The following is a 19,904-nucleotide window of genomic DNA, read 5'->3' as shown; positions in this document are numbered from 1 at the left end:
GCTGAATTTACATGAATTTTTATTTTGTACTGTTATTGTCTGCATTGTCTATGTTTAGGGTGCGTTAAGTTGTGGGCCGTAACTTGCAGCATAGTTTTGAAAAACGCAAAGGAAAACCATTTTCAAAACATTCCGTTGTTGTTTGGGCGGCCCTTTAAAGGCTTCACACTTACACATTCTTACTTACCTTTCCACAACCATACCAAATAACAAATCTGATAAATGTTTTACTGGTCGGGAGTAGGAATGGGGGCTGGTGACTCCCATACAATAATTTCTCGATTCCTGTAAGCTAGTTTAGCTGGTTGAAGTCATTTTTTTGCCTCATGAGCGCAGGCATCAGGCGATGCTGATTGTCTCAAAATGGCATTAATCGGCCCAATGAATCGGTCTATCAGTTCTTTACTCCACACTCAGAATGGCACTGCATCTACATACTGTACTCACACTCCTTGGACATGCCAACCTCGAGGCATTTCTGCAGTCGACAGGACTGACACCGGTTCCTCGTCACCTTGTTTATGACACAGACTTTGTCTCGGTGACACGTGTACACCATGTTCTTCTGGATGCTCCTCCGAAAGAAACCCTGGCACAGAAGAAATGGAGGCAATGACCGAAATACAGAAGCAGGGGAACAGAGTACCGCACAGCATTGTGAACATTTGGAGGTGCTGTTGTTTTAACCTCCAGTAGAAACAGGGACAACCTTGTATTGTATTAGGACCAAAACTGCACTATCAACTACTATCATCACAAACGGTCTAACGTGTGGCTGTATTTCATTTTTTAAGGATTCCAACAGCAGGACGTACAACAGCCTGCAGCTAAAGACACAGTGTAGACTTTCTCCACTTTGAAACACCCGGGCCACTGCCGTAGTCAGAGTTGTCGGAGAAACAAGACTGGCGGGACCTAATGGCACGTTCAATTGCACCTCGCACCACCGGCATCGTTTTAAAAGTATCGTTTCAGCACTGGTATCGGGAAAAAAACCCCGATGATCACTACTGCAAACACTTGAGGAGCGTGCTATTTATTGTTGATGGTCAGCTGGTAGCAGGTCAGTGCATCCGTCAGGGCATTAACTTGACGACAAGCAAACAAAAACCCACACACAAATACACAGTTTAGTTGTATGTGCGTGTGTGTGCGTGTGCGTGCGTGCGTGCGTGTAGGATTAGACGAAGCAAAGAGGCTTACAGATCCAAGAGAGGTGCAAAGGTTGTGACCTCCTCGCTAACACGTTATGCAAACACTCAGTAGTCTCACGTAGCTATTTTTCATTCGGGGGTTTCTAGCTGCGGCCTGCATCTGTTCACATGCACGGCCCGGTTAGCCAGAATGAGGGCTGTAGTCTGTGTAGTGTCGGTGTAAGTTTAGCTCACTCATATGTTTAGCTGCCTACCTTGCAGCCCTCACAGGCACTGACTCCATAGTGGTATCCTGAAGATTTGTCCTGACATACAAAGCAGGGCTTGTAGATGCGCGGTGGAGGCGGAGGTGAGGGGGGGCTGGGGACAAGCAGGTCCTCCCCTGAACTCGTGCTCTCAGTCTCTATTGCTGCATGAGGAGACAGAGGGAGGAAAAAGCAGGGTGAGTTACATTTAGTCATACGGCAATTGTAGTGCATTTCTGTTAAGACATCTATATTTCTCTGCTTTGCATTTAACTTGAGTTGTACTAAGATTTGGGAAACGATTACAATTTCATTTTATTTACTGGAAGTGACAGTGTCCCTTTTATTTGTGCTACTGTACGAAAATGCTTAAGGTGCAAGTCTGGAGAAGAGTTGAGTCAGGTGAGTGGATGCAGGTAAGCTAGCTATCAGTCATAGATGGCAGCATCACGACTAACATTTGTAATATTGTAAATGTGCACTGTAAAACCCAAGTATTTGCACATTTGCAGGTTACTAAAGCAGGATTTTCCTAGCTCAGAATGGACCTTTGGGGGGGACACATATTAAGCAGGGGTTCTGAGGGTCCTTCCCCAATGAAATGTTGAGCTTCAAACATTTTTAAACACCAACACATTTTTAAACACCAATTTATGGTGTCTACTATTTAATGCAACTACACAGAGTTTTTAACCGCTTTTAACTATAACAGAACCAGAACCGGCTGCCGATAAACAATTAGCTGAAGTTTCTGGGTACAGATGATACTTTATATCATACATATAAGATTTTTGGAGGTTTTTTTATGTTGTGATTAATATCAAAGCTGATTCAGGTTGAGTATGTTTTCAGCACCAACTGCCCTGTTTGCTGTCTCATAAAACAGCTTCTCAAAAGCCAGCTTCTTATTTCAAATGAACCTGTCGTTTCCCAATTATGATAGCCAGCTCAAAGTAATAGCTGTTCAGTGGAACCTTTGTTTCTGCAATTCTGTGGCTTTTATTTATGAAAATAGGTAGAAAGTTAACAACTAGGAGGTAAAGACACAGACTATACCAGCCCTGCTGCAAGCACTAGCAACACCAGCACATTTGCACATAACACTTTCATTCTTACAGTAACTTTTTAGGATGTTATATTGTCTGCACAGTCCTGTGTCCTTCCTTTATGTCCTAAGATGCTTCGTTGATCTTATGATCTTGAGTTTGTTTTCATGTTGATTTTATGTCAATTTTAGAATAAAGGGGAACAATAAAGGGGACAATAAAGTGTTTTCTATACTATTCTAACACAGTTCCATAGCAACATTTTTCAACTGGTTAGGTTACCAATGAATTAAGGAATACTTTGATATTTTGGAAACAGAATTGTTTACTTTCTTGTTAAGAATTAGATGAGAAAATTGATACCACTCTCATGTCTGTATAGTAAATATGAAGCTGCCGCTCTGTCTAAATGTTAGTTGCCGAAATCTGCCAACCAGCATCTCTGAAGCTCACTGTAATTAACAAGTTATATCTTATCTGTTTAATACGTACAAAAACCCAGTGTTAAAACGGCACGTTGTGGTTTTACAGGGAGTTATGTGCCAGATGATTTGTTGGCCATGCGCAGTCTCCCAAAAGTGAAAAAGTTTCCCAAAATACGATAACATGTTGGTTTATAATAATATGGTCTATTGGGGGCTCGTAGATATCCACTTTGTGTTGTTGTTTGTACAATAAAAAAGTATTATTGGCTTCAGGGGGAGGCTTTTTTTTTGCCTAACTTGTATATCTGGGGTTTATGGGTCACCATGGATTTTAGAGCAGATAGTATGCAGTTTTTTTCCATTACATGGTATCTGCTCGACTCGCCTCAACTCTACTCGCCTTTTTTTGGTTTTCCATTATGAAAAAAAGTCCCTGGTACCTGCTAACAGGTACTTTTTTTAGTATCACCGACGAGGTTCCAAGCGAGCTGAGGCGATACCAAAAGGTGACGTGAAAACCTGCAGACTACTGATTGGTCGGCGAGAATCGTCACTAATCACTGCGTCATCATTGCTAGCGACAGACGGGGGTGTCCTGAACAAACCCGCCATTTTTAAATAGTTTAGCCAGCGGTGTTTTTTTTGCTGCCTCCAGCTTCTTTTGAAACTAAATGTGTCTTCTGGCTGTGGCAACAGCCACATGCCGATAGTCAAAAACAACACACCTTTGGCATTCTGTGTGTGTGTCGCATTAGGTCACGGCAGTTTCCTGTGGCGTCGCTATGACGACCAGCCACGCTCGCCTCACGCATGAGGCAGTGCTAAATCTGCAATGGAAAATGGAGGACGGGGCACCGCGACTGAGTCGAGTTGAGCCGAGCCGAGTAGAGCTGGTACTAGCAGTGGGTAAGCGCCATTAGATGACTGCTGTCTGTCGTATCTCTGGCTTTAACAATAACGATACAACATCAAATGAATCTGTTGAACAGAAATAGAAACATTATGGTGTATGGAATGGAGCATAATAAGCTGTAAAGCATGTAGATGTGTGATTTTTATGACACATTTGTCTAACCATTGTAAGGGCAACCTTCTTAGATAGTTTCATATTTGTTTTGAATGTAACAATGCACGCATAGTGAAAAATAAGAGAAAGTACTTGTGCTATTTAAACTGGCGAGCTATCAGGACGGCATGATTCTGGTCAAAATAAGAATCCTGCTTTTTTCCACTCAGAATTGAGATCATGCTTTCTCCTACAATTCTTAGGACAACCTAAAATATTATTGCAAATCCATATTGTCTTCATGCAGATAGTACACACACCATGATTCATTAGGTGCAGGTAAAGGACACACTCCCCACTAATACAAATACTGCAGAATAATTTTCAAATAAAAAATTGGTTGTAGAGAGGCCTGAAACTGTCTATGCTGACATGGGTTCTTACAGCTGGGTAAACCAAAATTTGCATGCAAAAAAAGCGACTTTTTTAAGAATGCTTCATCTTTGTTAAAATAATTTTACATTTATTTCACTTCATTTCTGCCAGGTCCCATTTAGTTTGCCATTACTGTATTGTATATGTTGTTTGTAATTCCTACCATGTTGGCATAATGGTGTGTCATTAAACTCTAATCCCATCCAAACTCTAATCTCTTACTCACACATTGCTTCGGTGAGGTGAAAATCAAGGCGACGATCTGTTGGCTCTGCACAGGGAATTTGTTTCCATGGACACGGTAAAATCAACTTCAGTGGTTGGATTATACCTTTTCAAATGTTGACTTTCAAATGTTCTGTAATTTCTTTTGTCCTGCTGCTCATGTCAGTTCAGGCAACAGTGGAGGAGTCCGCTGCACACCAGCAGCTCTGTAGTAAGTAAACCATAACATCTATTCCACTCCTAATTCTGCGTCTGGGCTCATTTTTGTCAAAGTGGCTGCTCAGAGGCCTGGCAAAGACAGACCGTGACCCATTTTTAAGGTCCTGACCCTTCAGATTAAGATACCAGGAGCAGCCACAACTTCTCTGCTTCTCCCTCTTTCACTCTGTCTCCTTTCACCTCTAACCGAACACACACACACACACACACACACACACACACACACACACACACACACACACTTCCCCCCCTCCCCCTGCTTCAGTAGCCATACCAGACATTCCACTTTGGAGGAGATTTGACTCCCCTCTACTGGCCTGCTCTGTTTACATTGAGAGAGGGAGAGAGACACGCAGGGAAATAAAGTTCCTCCTCTTTAGCCATACCATCCCTCCATCTTCCCCTCTCTTCATCTCTCCTATATTTGTCTCTTCTCACCGACACGCCAGCCAACAGTTCCCTTCAGCCCTGTCTGACCTCTTTTAAACTTCTCTTTGTCCCTCGCCTCGTATTTCACGGTGTCTCTTGCTCTTGTTTTCATCTCTGTTTTTGGTAATCTCTTCCTATTGCTTCCCACTTCTGCTTCTGCTTTAGTGGGCGGGATATGACGCACTCGGAAGCACGTACAAACAAAATGTACAGCTTTTCGCTGGAGGTTTTGTAGAAAGACTTTCTTTGTGTTGTTAAACTGAGGGACAAGGCATTTTAACAGAGAGGAACGCCGGTGCCTCATCTTTGTTACTCACGTTTTAATTAGATAAAGATATTAGTGTGAATAAATAGTTAATGCATAATAAATTTATCTCATCAGCTTCATCATATTATGTACATCTACAGTCATTGGGCTACATATTGTTTTTGACAAACTCACAGATGTAAAGTTGTTGGTGCAATTACAAGTCTAGACATTCATAAGACAGCTCTTACACAGCACCTCATCTACATCACAAGTTCACATTACAAGTTCTCCCTGACTAAACAGCGGGGAAAGAATCTTCTGAAGTGATGACGGATCCATCCCCTGAAAGCCCTTTCACAACTTCACCACATGAATCATCCATTGCATGGACGAGAGGCATGCGTGCGAGGGAATGGGCTGTCATACACCTTCCGTGAATATGGTGGGTGTGGAGGTATGGAACAAATCGTTTGTTGGTGGACGATGATGCAGTTGTGGACCAGAGCAGCCCGGTGGAAACTCACGTAGTCCCAGTTGACAACATACACGGCAGCAATTTTCTAAAAAAACAAAACAATGTATAGACTCGTACAAAAGTAATTGAGAGGGTTCAATCATCACGTGTGTCTATATCTGCTAGGGGTGTGAATCTTCACTGGTCACACAATTTGACACAAAAAAGACACTTCCTGAATGAAGCAGAGTCTGAACACAGCAAACAACAAAAGGCAAAAACAAAATAAGCAGTGACCGGAAAATCAGCGAGCAACATCAGTAGGCAATTATGATTATGGTCTGTCAGTGCGTCGATGCAGAATCGTCCAATTTCAGCACCCCTAATAACTCCAGGGACCATGCCCTCTGCCTGTGTTTCATTTTTATTCCGCTGTGTGTGGGGCATTTCTGGGCATCAACCATAGTCTTTGGGCCCCACGTGGGTGTAACCCCCAGCCAATAACAGCGTGCAGGGTCTGCAGGCCGTTCACAATGCTGTGTGTTTGTGCTGCGTCTGTTTGACCGCATATTTTGGCAATATTTCAGCTATAAACCCAACGCTAGTAACGGAACCTGATAACGTTAACGAGGCAATCTTTAAACAATCTTTAAACTCTGCCGGCCGCCTTGCTGCTGAAACGCGGTACAACCCTCCCACAGAACACCGGCTCGGCAGTGGAAGCTCGACTGGAGAGGCCAGATGTCAAATAAGCGCTCTACAGACATTGAGCGCCATCGAAAAATATCTTCATTAACCGGTGGGAACATTTCCTCACCGTGACATCCCTACATGACACCTGCAGCTGTCAAGGGAAAGTCACTTGTTCAGGGCAGGAAGACAAGTGACTGTATGAAAGTCTAATGTAAATACCAACAACACATTATTTACATACATTAATACTTAGCTTGGGGTTTACCCTGGCCTGGGCTACAAATAATGCATGGTTAAAGCCTTTCGACACCTGGGGCATCCTTGCTCCAGGGCAGATCAGTAGGGCTGGGTAAGATATCGATAATATATCGGGATATGAGACTAGATATCGTCTTAGATTTTGGATATCGTAAAATCGTACTGTACTAAGTGTGGCCTTTTCCTGGTTTTGAAGGCTGCATTAGAGTAAAGTTTTTCTGTACTTAGCAGACTGTTCTAGCTGTTCTATTATTTGCCTTTACACTTTGCCTTTACTCATTAAATCAGCACTTGAGATGATTATTTATCACAAATCTCATTGTGTAAATTATATTTTGGTAAAGCACCAATTGTCAATCCTACAATATCGTCGCAATATCAACATCAAAGTATTTGGTCGAGAACATTGTAATATTTGATTTTCTTCATATCGCCCTGCCCTACAGAGCGGCCAATCTGTGTCCCCGGGTCAGTTTAGTGAAAATCCAATAGTGATCCAAATGTGATGTAAAATGCTGTTAAATGGCCTCCCCAGGCAGCTCTGGCTTTATGCCAGCAAACAGTTCCTGAATAGAGAGCATGCTCTATCTGCTTAGAGACCGGCCTCTAATCACAATACTGAATTCTTCTCCCGAGAGATAACAAGACGTACATCTAAGCTCTTAGACATGGTTTCTGTTGACGTGCTATTAAGCCTCACTGACATCCATTATCACTGCTAATGATTTTCTCCTGGTGCGAATCCAAAGCCAACTAACTAACTACAACCAATAAGCACATTCCAGTCTAGTACCATTCTTGGACAAACTGCTCAGACTAGCCCTTGCTCCGCAATCACCAACACCTAGGTGTGGGCAATATGGATAATCCTACCCATACCCATCCATACCTGACACATTTAAGCTATTACATCATACTGATGTCATAATCCTGAAAATCCAATATTGCAAAAAGGCAGTGACTGCTCATTGATTTGCTCACACTGTGCTAATATAACAAGAGATGTTAAAGAGATAGCTACCACGGTATTTATGTTATGGCAAAATCTCTGTTGACAAATTTTGTCTTCTGGTATATCTTAGTGATATTGCCCAGCCCTACCTTCACCTGTAAACCTTCTCAATTTCCTGTAGCAGCATCATGTGCAGAAAGATATTAGCGTAAGAGCTAAAACGATTAATCGATTAAATTTGAGAATTAACATTATGTCGGAGAATAGCGCGGACACGCGCTTCACACCGCAAGCGGGCACACGCACCACTTGGCAGAAAAGGGAGAGAAAGAAAAGAAGAGACTGCGCCGCACGCACACAGCTCTTTTGTCTTTCGTCAAGAATGAGTAATTTATAAATTTTTTAACATCATTTATTAATGACTAACGTAGGATATGGGCCACTTGGAAGTTGGAACAAAGAAATAAAATAAGTCCTCCAGAGGCCAGCCTCCGTTTCACCTCCTCAGCATCCATTTTCGGCGCTAATCGAAACGCATCACCTGACCGCTCATTTACCACGCAACCCGGAGCGCAAGCCCAAACCCGTGTAAATTTATATAAATTAAGACCAAACCCCGTTGGGTTCGGGCAAAGATCTTCAGCTCTAGTAGGGCGTCCATGCTCTGTCTCTCTTTAAGTCCTTGGCTTAAAAAACGTTGAAGACCCCTGCATTACATGGTTGAAAAATCAAATCCAAGCCAATTCCGTGTTGCTTACTGGCAGACATAAAGGCAGACATACTGTATGCCCATAGTAGGGTTGGGCCGGTGTAAACGTTTTCCAACCGGTTTGATATGAAGCCAACACCCGACCGGTATAAGGAATTTTACAACTAGGTGTCGCACCCGACTCAGCAGCCGCTCCCTGAGTGGAACATAATGAGACTGAGAGAGCCCATGAATGAAAGCGTGATGGTAATACACCTCTAAACTGGTTTGCCAAGCACCAATAAACACTAAATAAGAAGAAGAAGCACAGAGTGAAGCCGCAACCCAATCAGCAGGACTATGTCAATGTGTTTTGGCTCACCTCTTTTGTTGGTTTCAAATCCAAAGTGTTTGCCATATTTGCAGCAGTTTCAGTTTTCTTTGACTGGTGTGTAGAAAGCAAGCATGTCTGACGTGTTTTTTACCTGCACGTCTCATGTAAAAAGAGACACTCATTTAAAATCCATGCAGCTGTCTGCACCGGGTCCATGCAGGCTCGGGCCTGCATCAAGTTCCGGCGGTGCCACGCCACCAAAGCTACTCTCAGCCACTCAATTCAATGCTTAACACTGCCATGTCTTGTCTCATAACCCCAAAAAACACATACAATTTCTAGTAAACAAACACAATGTGTGCACATCTTCCTCCCTCCCAACTCAACTGAAATTTGATCTCCTTCATGTTGCCGGCCTTTGCTCAGCAGACAATTGTGCACGGCCTCACGGGCCCTAGTGGCTCCATTAGTCCGTTTATATACAAACACAATATTATGTTAACTATGTTGTAGGAGCCATTTCTAGAGTCAAGTGTTTGTAGGACACCAAATGTCCAGTAGGTGTAGTAGTTGGTTATAACTAATGCAATTAATTAATGCAAAGTTTTCTGTACAGGTTGCTGATGAAGGCTACTTTTTAAGTTGCCATAACGTGTCTTAAGGCAACATTAGAGCACTTTTCCCGCTTCGGTCCCCATACAGGTTGGAAGCGGAATTGTCCATTACATTACATTATGCAAGTTTGCCAGTTTGGGTAGTGGATCTGTAGTTCGAATGGGACATTAATGGAAAATTCCGCTTCCAACCTGCAGGGGGACCGAAGCGGCAAAAGTGCTCTAGTGTTGCTTTAACAACAAATGCTGGTTCAGCTGGGTTGGATCAAATCTAACCGGTTTGAGTCGTACATCAAAACAGACAGCAAAACCAGATATTGACTCCAGAACTATAGCCCATATTTGGGTTCGGATCACACTGAAAAGCCCAAAATGTCAGGACCAAACAAGGTAGGTGTAAAAGTACTGTAAGTATCTCATGAGGACAATGTGTGCCATATTTAGAAGGCCATTTCAATGTGCCAGATACACATTTAATCAAAAATATCTATAGATCTATATATTCTGCTGCTTTGTATACATTTTTTGAGGGCCAAAAAAACTTGATCGTGACATCCTCAATATGTATGGTGTATTAGAGAAAACGTTTGATGATCTTGCAGGTCGCATAACAGGAACATGCAAACCCATAACAACACCAAAATAACAACAACAGTATTGAAGTTTTAGTCATGCTAGCACCGTGTTCATACTCCAAATTAGAAGTTGGTACAACAATAGCCGTCATATTTGTTCTCTTTCTTCTTTATCCTATCTCTAATAAATATAAAATATGTGAAGGTGTGACATTGGAGAAGCAATTCATACACAGTCAAATACAAACAAAGACATGCCTTGCAAAAGGACTCTGACTAGAACGAATGAATTAATAACCAGTTTCCACTGCCACTCTTTTAGCATTCATCTGACATCCCTCAAACACACATACAGAAATAAAGACATCTAGTAGATGCAAACACTGACACACAACTGTCCACCTCCTTCCCTTTTCTCACACTCACACTCAGGTCAAACTTGGTCAGTATACCCTCACATTCCCAGACAAACTGTGAGTATCAGTGAATGTGTGTATGTGTGCCAAAGTGTGTGTGTGTGTGTGTGTGTGTGTGTGTGTGTGTGTGTGTGTGTGTGTGTGTGTGTCCAACAGACAGAAAGAGAGGTCATTCAGTGCAGAGAAGTGATGACTGGGCAGCTGACACAGGAAAGAAAGAGGCAGATAGAAGGAGAAATAAAGAGAGGGAGAGATGTAGGTCACTTCCCAATTGTCAGTGAGTCATTGCCTTGGATCACACCCAAGCGCACACACACACACACACACACACACACACACACACACAGAGAGTGAAGCACTATCCCCCAGGCCACTGCTTACATGTCGCTGGAGCAGTTACTGAATGTGTGTGCGTGCCTGTGTCTGTGTACGGCCTTTGACCTTTGAACCTGTTTGACGTTCTTCATTCCAGTCACGCACAAAGACCCCTCCCACCCCCACCCCCAAACACACACACACACACACACACACACACCGAAGGCAATCCTCCCTGTCGTTACAGCTTGAATTTACGAGCACGCCGCCCCCCTTGCTTCTATAATACGTCTTTCTTTCCTTCTGTTTCTCACCGGCCGACCAGAGTCCACTTTGCACTCTCTTTTTTTATGACTTTAACTCGGTTGTGCAAGGGCTATGTCACAGTGACATCACCATGTCAATATCCTTAGGTTACTGCCTCACTCTGAGGCTGGCTGTCTCTAACATGTGACACTGGTGTGGGGCAGCACTGTCAACTCCCAGCAAAAGGTCCTGTGTTTGTGTGTTCAGGGTTTTCCCCCAGTGTATTGCAAGCCTGGTGACCCACCAGGCCTAAGTTGCCCCCCACCAGGCCGAAATTTAGTCATATTTTCATATCTCCAGTTAGCTTTTAGCACTGGAATGTAATGTAGAGCCCTATGGAATCTGTCTTATAGCTTTTTTAAATTTTCAGTTTTGCGATTTCATCCATGATTCTGTTATTTGGCTGTTCAGCAGGTATAGAAAATGGCTGGATGGAAAATATGCCGAAAGCTGGCATCAAGTGTCCAGTTTTGTTACGCAGTTCCTAAGAATACTTGATTTGAAAAGTTTGGCTTCTGTAATGAAATTAAAAGGGCTTTTATAGAAACCATTTTTATTCCTCAGAACAAAATATAGTAAAACATATGGTCTTGGTATCCGTACCAAAACTCAGGTATCACTTTGGTAACAGTTATTTAAAAACTTTTAAAGGATACCCAACATGGCACACTGGTGACACAAAAACATGCTTAAGTGTAAAATCCATAAAATGAACATCACACAGAAAACGATTTCAAAAAGAAACACAATTAGGCCTACACTTACTAGTATTTTAATATTACAATTAGTTAAAAGAATAATTAGTGTTAGTATCAAACATAGTATTTATAGTATATTTCTTTGTTTTTATTAACCCCTATGTATAGATTTAAATATTTCTGACTTTCCAACCAAGGGTCCCTAAAAGCACCACTGCACCACTTGTCACCAGGATTGTCTTATAGAACAGGGTTTCTCAACAGGTTTTCCAGACCAAGGACCACTTACCCATTGAAAAAAAATTCATGGACCACCTAACTGCCAAAATATTCCCAAAAACAATAGGCATCCTACTTCAACACTATATTACACATTATAGCCAAATATAACGACTCATTGCCTTAGTTTCCATCTTAAATGGGAAGAATGGTGCGGCTTATGCTGAGAACGCAGTAAGCATAAACTTAATTTCTCCGCATTTCCTTCAAATGTCACGCGAGGCAGTGCTGCAAAACGGTCGGCTTCATTGCTGAAGTCCGACAACACGAGAAAACAGCCAATGTAAATGTTTAAATTCGCATACAAGTGTATTTAATGTTTGAAATAACACATCTATGCTGGCAGGCAGTTTGAGAAACACTGATTTGAATATTAAATTAAAATAAAAACTCACGGACCACCAGGAGTCGCTTGCAGACCACCGGTGGTCCAAGGACCATTCTGAGGAATACTGTTATAGAACAAAAACTTAAAGCTTTAGTGCGTAACTTTTTGATATTGATGAACGTCCGTTACATTCAAGCCATTGCCAAATGAGTTGCTACAAAGCTAATTAAGACTATGAGCTCCACACAACTCTCTCTGGATTTCTCAGTATGACTATGTTCAGAAGATTGTGTCGTCCGGTAACCTTCCCACGCAGAAACTCGAGTGAAGATAATTACCTCTTCTGAAGAGTCCATCACGTTATTTTAATCCTCCGTGTCCTCCTTGGCTACTAGCAACTGTGTGGGGGAGGGGGAGGGGTGCGTGCACGATCACCAGGGTAAAAAATATTAAGCAGCAAAAATATTAAGCATCCACCAGCCACAATGGATGCAAATGTTGGTATAATATGAAAATGGCTGGTGGATTTAAGACAAAAAAATTATAATTTATTGAATGAATCAAATTTGAACATTTCTGTCAGTGGCTTGTTGATCTTTACATTGTTAGTTAATTTCCTATCCTGGCCTGGGACACATTCATACGGTTTGATAAAGTACTTATTGGACTTTAACTTATCATTGCACTTACAATAACGACCGTAGCTGTTCTCAATTTAGGTCATCGTGAGCGATGAGAGCCGACAGGATTAAAATTAAAAAATAAAAATTCTTTGCATCGCGGTGCATTTCACCGCCAGAACGCTAGGGGGTGTGTGGTTTCCGGAGGGTCAATCGCGAACTCTTTGTTTACTTGTGCGTTGGTGTGTGCCTCGAGCCGGCATGTGTGTGTGTGTGTGTGTGTTTGTGTGTGTGATAGAGCTAGGGAGAAAGTGAGAGAGTGATTAGCTTCGGAGCAAGTTGTGACTCTAGAGACATAGTGAGAGCAACAAAGTGTCTCCCCTGTGCTTTCTGACCACGGTGGGAAATCTGTAGCAGGAAAAGTTAACTCTCTCCTTGATTTCATGTTGTTTATGAAAAAGGAGAACCAGGAAATGAGTAGGGGGAAATGCAACGCTACCAAGCCACGGCCAAGCGACGTGCGTCGCCGCAACGTGTACTTACATTTTTCGAGAGGTGCACATCAGGCTACTGTGCAGGGTCCGTCGTAGGTTCGTGTCTCCACGTACCTACACGTAGCAACGGCGTAGATTTTATGCAGAAGTATAAAACAGCCTTAAGCCTTGTGTCATGTGGATACGCCGACAGTTTTGTTGTCATTGCTTAGAATTCCTCATGGGGGGGGCGACAGAAACTACGCACTATAGCTTTAAACTATTGTAATAATATGTAAGGTGCCACAATCACCTTTAAACAGTCCCTCCAGAAAAACGCGATTATGCGATCTCATAATTCAATGCATAATCAGCCAAAGTCTGCATATTTATGCGGGCACCGCATTTTTTCAAATACGCTGCACATAAAATGCCGATTTCCTTGCATGATTTCATAATCCCCGCATTTTCGTTGCAAAAAAGTCACATATATCTTAGCAGAAAGTTGAAAAATGTTGCGTTTACTTCACACAAGAGCAGCCATTTCCCCCTGTTGCCATGGGAACGTTATGAAGTGACGTAATTACGCGACGTGAACATCATCAGTAAGCTGCAAATCCCGCGATGAAGCCATGATGAAACCGCAATTTTTGCAAGTTCCCGCAATTTTTGCAAGCGCCCGCAATTTCATCGCATAAAATTGCAAAAATATCCCGCATATTCCATCGCATTTTTTAAGAAAACTAAATATATATATAATAAGTATAATCAAGGATTTTTGCACGCAACAATCACAAAAAAACTCTGGAAGGACTGTTTACATACACAAGGCTTTTAATTATCATAAACCATACAATATTAGTAATATTCTTGTGGTAAAGTATGCCCCCTAATTCCTTGTCAATTACATTAGAATACAAAACACTGTATTGCACACGTTATACCGTATGCAATATATATGAATGTCAAATAAAAGAGTAGTAACTTACAGAATCTATGAAAATCCTTCTAGGGTTGCAACTTACTACCATATTAATTATTGATTAAGCTGATAATTATTTCTCAATTAATTGCTAAACTGTCTTGTCAATTAAATTAAATGTCAGCAAAAAGTGAATAAAATACTAATCAGAATTGGCTTAAGCCCAACACAATGTCTACATCAGTTTACTATCACATAGGACACAGAACAGCACAAAACCCTATACATTTGAGAAACTGAAAACTAGGTAATGTTTGGAAATGCTGCTTGAAAAGTGGATTAATTGATTATGAAAAATAGTTGCTCCACTATCTACCAATGAACATCAACGAAACGTTTCAGCTGTAAATAAGGCTGGGTATCGTTAAAAAGAAGCAGTGAGCCTTAGGTCATGACAGCTGGATTTGGTAAATGAGTGCAGACAGCTGCTGACCTACTGAGGTCATATAAATCACTTCATTGAAAACATGAACCTAATCTTAAAGTTGCATAACACACAGCATACATAGACATACAGCTACATAAACATCCTCACTGTTAAGGATAGGGGTGGGGAAAAAAATCACTTCACATATGGATCAGGATTTTTTTTGCGACGATTTATTGAAATCGATTCTTTTCCCCAGATTTAATATAACCTTTTTTTTAATTTATTTTTTGTCAATGATTCACCTAAGTATTTTCTGTTTATACGGTACCGCAGACAGCGACTACATCATATCCGTTATGTGTTTCTTTACAAATTAAATAAATGTCAGACTGACTGACTAACATGTGATGTGCATTCATTCTTAGAAAACAATTAGTTTTTAGAAATGTCTCATAATATATTGTCTTTAGATGTGTATTATTTAACTTTTGGTTTTGTTAAAGAAGGAAAAGAAAATCGCAACACTCAATTGAGAATGAGGAGATGTCGTCACGGCACAGCGCCCCGCCCCCAGAGATCCCCCTTCCGCCATTTTGAACTGCTCATGTTCATTGTTTGTGTTGGTTGCAGAGGTCTTCGTTGCAATTCTGTTTTTCACTATTCTAGATTCTAGATAATTCAATATTTTAGAATGCCTGGAACACACTGCTGTGTAAAAAACTGCTTCAGTTCCACACACAATTTTCATGGAAAGCGTAGAAACCATGAGTTACAGTTTTTTTGTATCCCTACATAGAAAAAGCACGAAGGAGAGCATGTGTCCGATGTGACAATGAGACATCAGATTTCTTGAGTGGCTGCAATTAGAAGAAAGGACATTACTTTCGACCGCATCTCCCAGTCGATGAGAGTGTGTTCTCTGCATTTTCATTCGGGTAAGTTCTCTTAAAATCTCTTTAAATATGTTTGTGTTGTCGGCTCTTAAAGCCACGAAGTGCACCTAACGTTGTTGCCTAGCCTGCTAGCTAACTACAGTGCTAAGCATAAGTGAATACACCCATACTAATCATTTAACATTAGGCTGTTAGCTGGGTCGCTGTCTTTTGTGCCATTTGTGTTTGCCGTTACTGTATATGCGTACCGTGAGAGTGAGATTTAGAAATGTTTTGAGTTTATCAGTTGTAGCTGCAGGATGGGTAAAGCTGCTGCTTGTTAACTTCACTAGCAACGTTAAATGAAAGCTAAAATGTATGAGTAGTTTCCCATGTAAAAAGTATAACGTTCCATAACGTTACGTATTAGCATTCATAACGATAAACATATTTTTCTTGTGTTTGCTGTCTTTTAACAGAGACTAAGGAACAAACGAAGGCTGCACTAGCATCACTAGAAGGGAGAGATGAGGAGGAGAGGGACAGCAAGAGACAAGCAGGGAGACAGAGGCCAAAGAGAGATGTTGAATAGATTATTTGCTATATTAGAGATTGCCATTCAAAAAATAAATGCATTAAATTAACTGGTTTGTCTGTGTCATTAAGTTTTTGGGTGTGTATATAATATAAACTGTTTTTCAATGTCTATTTCTCCATCAAATTATGACCTGGACACAGGAAACTTCTAACTGAATAATTATATTCAGATGCTACCTGTTTTAATAACTCGTTAGGTATACAAGCTCTAAAAAGACATTAACGAAAACGTGTATCTTTATTATAACATTTATTCAAACATTACTATATACTGTACACAGGTTTATTCAACATGAAGCGACGATCAGACACAGCTGCCGATGATGGGGTTGCTTCAAGACTGCAGACAGAAGGAGAAAGATTTAGGTTAGTCCAGTAGTTATCCAACCTGTTCTGGTAAGATTAGTTTAGTCTAGTAGTTATCCAACCTGTCCTGGTAAGATTAGAATTGTATCACAAGTATATTTAAGCATACTGTAACATGAAGGTACTTCGTAACTGTGTAGTGGTGTAGTTTCTTCATCATGGTCTTAACTAACAACTGTTGACCATTTAACACACTTACACCTAGCTACCTTTACTGTGTTAGTGGGTGTTTATCAATGGTGTTGTTATGACTTTTCATATGTTGGTTGTAGCCTTGTAGCTTGTGTTTACAGTACTATTTACCCTTTCTCACTTGCAGTTTACTGCATATCATACTGCCTGTGGCAACCTCCATTAGCTGGTAGCGTTTACCTTGTTGTAGTTGCTGATCATATTTTGCACCGCATTTGTTTGAAAGCTAGAAGCTACTGGACAATGAGCTAATGTTACATGTAGTAAACTACAAGCTAATGTAAACTGTTAGCTACTGTAAGCTTAATGTAATTAAGATTAATTAATTAATGCAATTCTCCTTACCGGTAAGAGTTATGACAATTACAAAGTACAAACATGAATTCCCATGAGTTTTTAATTTATTGACATGGGATAAATAAGAGAAAACGACTAGCTATTGCTTACATTATTGCCTATCAGTGTCGGTAACGTTACCTACCTTCGCACGTTGCGGGCAAAGTTGCCGACAGACTATTCTCCTCCTGCAAGCAGACTGACGCTGATTCACCTTCTCCATCTCAACAAAACAAATTGGACAGCACAGTTCACAGTTCCACATCCATTTCGTCCAGTGTTTTGAAATGCAGCGCTCTTACACTGTTGCCCCTGGCAACCGATAGTGTAGGTACGCCAAAATGGTCGGGCTCAGACACCTCCCAAATTGTGACGTGACAGCAAGCTACCATGACGTATGTCCTCATTCTCAATACTATCCAATCCCAATACTTCTAGAATTGGCACCCATGTATCGTTAAAGAATCGAATTGGGCCAAAAGCATATCGTCCCAGCCCTAGTAAAGGTATATTAGGGGTCTGGCAATCATAATGTTAATACATTTAAAAAAACATATCCACTTGATTTAAATGGTGTGGACACAAACAGTAGCTAGTGTACTGTAGAACAAGCACATACATGTTGTAAGGGACTAACAATGAAAGAATAGGAAAGGAAACATGCTGAGCAGGCTAGTAAAGTTAAAGTGAATGGCAGGCACTACATGCTGTATAGAACAGTGGTGTCTTCAAATTCCTATCTAGTTCGTTAGGGGACTAAAAATGAGGCTGTGGGGGCATGTGTCCCAATTGGAACCGGTGTACTCATGCATTCACACCCCCCCACCCCCCCCCCCACACACACACACACACACACACACACACTCACACAACTGACAACACATTTCAAAGCATAGACAAGGGCTTTACCCGCCAGGACCCCCTTGTTATTTCTCAACTAATTAAATTATCTACACTGACAAATTCTGGTGTGCCCTGCAGTTATTTTGTTTACAAGTCCAAAATGGCAAATCATTTTTCATTGGGAACTCACAGTGGCTGGATCCGCTCCAGTGTCTGCCGGTTACCAGGGACCCTACGAACGGACGCTGGAGTCCTCCGACACCGGACAGGAGTCCCTTCTCCGGCCCGAGCCCCGGGGGTCTGTGGTAGTAGTCCATGCTCAGAAAAGAGCCCGGACTGGGGCTGCTGGGGCTGGGGCTAAAACCCACAACATCCACGCTTTCGTACATCCCCGAGAGGCGGGAGTCGCCTTTGATCTCTTTGTACCAAACAGAGAAAAAAAAGATCAAAGCGTCCTGGACGGCGAAGAGAGAAAGAGGAAGGGAGGGAGGGAAGAGTTCACATCTTCATAACAGACTGATAGGAGGAGGGGGAGGAGAGAAAAAGAGACGACCGGTCCGGGTGACCTTTCAGCCCTTGGAGGAGTACAGGCAGTTTACTGTCAAACTTTACCCTCAGTTATGTCGTTTTTGCACGACCGGAACACGTTTAGACGACAATTTAAACGCTGTTGTCTTTGTTAAAGTCCAAATGCTACAAGTGCTTACCAACTTAACTGCTGTGCTGGTGGAGTTGCAGCCCTCGTTACTTTGTAGCACCAAATAATTAAAAGAAGGAAAGACAAACTGTGATATGTCAATAGGCTACTATAGCCTACCAACACACATGTGGTGTGTAGCCTTTTATGTTCAAGAGTTTATAATGACCTCACCGTCTACAGCCTGTGTCAACGGTTTTATACAGGTCCTAACGTCGCTATCGCTAGCAGTTTGTTCGCTGTGTTCGTAGCCTATAGTAGCTGAAATTGTATTATGTAAACCACAGTGGCTGACCATCAGCCACTTATCGATATCGGAAGCTAGTGGCCAGCCAGGCGAACAGTCTCTTAGTGGACAGACTACTCACAACCACAAATGTTTAAAACAGTGCTGTAGCCTACATGAATGTAGCCTTCGCCGAAAAGTAAAAAGATCCAGTCGCTGCTCCGTCCGCTCGCTCCGGTTCACAGAATCCAAACGTTGACGACAGAAAAACAGCCCTGACACATAAATGCTACATACGTAACTTGCTTTATGTCCAAACGTAACTTGCTTTATGTCCAAGTAGCAGAATATCCAAAGGTGAGGTAGGTCGAGGATATATCCGTGGCAGTTTGGGTTTGTCCGCCTTCGTTGCTAGTTGTTGAGGTCCAGCAGCAGTAGCAGTGTCCTGTGGTACCCTCGCTGTACCAACTGTCTGTCTGTCTCTGTCTCTCTCTCTCTCTCTCTCTCTCTCTCTCTCTCTCTCTCTCTCTCTCTCTCTCTCTCTCTCTCTCTCTCGTTTGATGAGTGACACCAGCTGCGCACGAGCTCCACCTATCTGTCCCGCGCGTGCCTCCAAAATGTTTTCTTCCTACTTTCAAAATGTGACTATTGCTGACTGGTATTCTCAACTAAAATAACTAGCTTACTACTATTTGTATTTCATATTATTATTAGCCTATTATTACCTGACATACAGTGCTGGGTTATAACTACATAGCCTACATATAGGCTACACAAGTCCTGTACAAGTCCTTAAACTGTAGGCTAGGCTACAGTTTTAAGAAAAAAAATACTCTCCTGTGCAGAACTTGTGCCAGTAAACCACGGATCATAATTCTGAATGGCCTAAATTCATCATAACATCCTTTAGAGTAAACTACAAACCTGGTATAAAAAATAAAAAAAGGAATATTTGGATGAAAATGCTAACGAATTTTGCATTGCAT

General features: G+C 41.7%; 1 protein-coding gene across 2 annotated transcripts in view; it reads right to left on the bottom strand.

Annotated features, from left to right (window-relative positions):
* The window catches only part of LOC116045009 (retinoic acid receptor alpha-B-like), a 28,051-nt gene extending 8,656 nt beyond the window's left edge, over positions 1 to 19,395 (bottom strand). Inside the window, exons 1-4 of one of the 2 annotated variants that reach the window (XM_031292507.2) lie at positions 18,703 to 19,395; positions 18,186 to 18,413; positions 1,409 to 1,563; positions 448 to 589 (exon numbers count right to left, since the gene is read on the bottom strand). In XM_031292507.2, the coding sequence (XP_031148367.1) occupies positions 448 to 589; positions 1,409 to 1,563; positions 18,186 to 18,384 (496 nt within the window). In that variant the 5' untranslated portion in view covers positions 18,385 to 18,413; positions 18,703 to 19,395. Of the gene's footprint in view, positions 1 to 447; positions 590 to 1,408; positions 1,564 to 18,185 lie in introns of both variants that reach the window. The other variant, XM_031292506.2, reaches the window with a different exon arrangement.
* Positions 19,396 to 19,904: the final 509 nt, after the last annotated feature.

This window comes from Sander lucioperca, chromosome 2 (genome assembly GCF_008315115.2).
Source record: "Sander lucioperca isolate FBNREF2018 chromosome 2, SLUC_FBN_1.2, whole genome shotgun sequence".
Lineage (NCBI taxonomy): Eukaryota > Metazoa > Chordata > Actinopteri > Perciformes > Percidae > Sander > Sander lucioperca.
The sequence above is the reverse complement of the archived record's forward strand: the minus strand, read 5'-3'. Positions and strand labels throughout refer to the sequence as shown.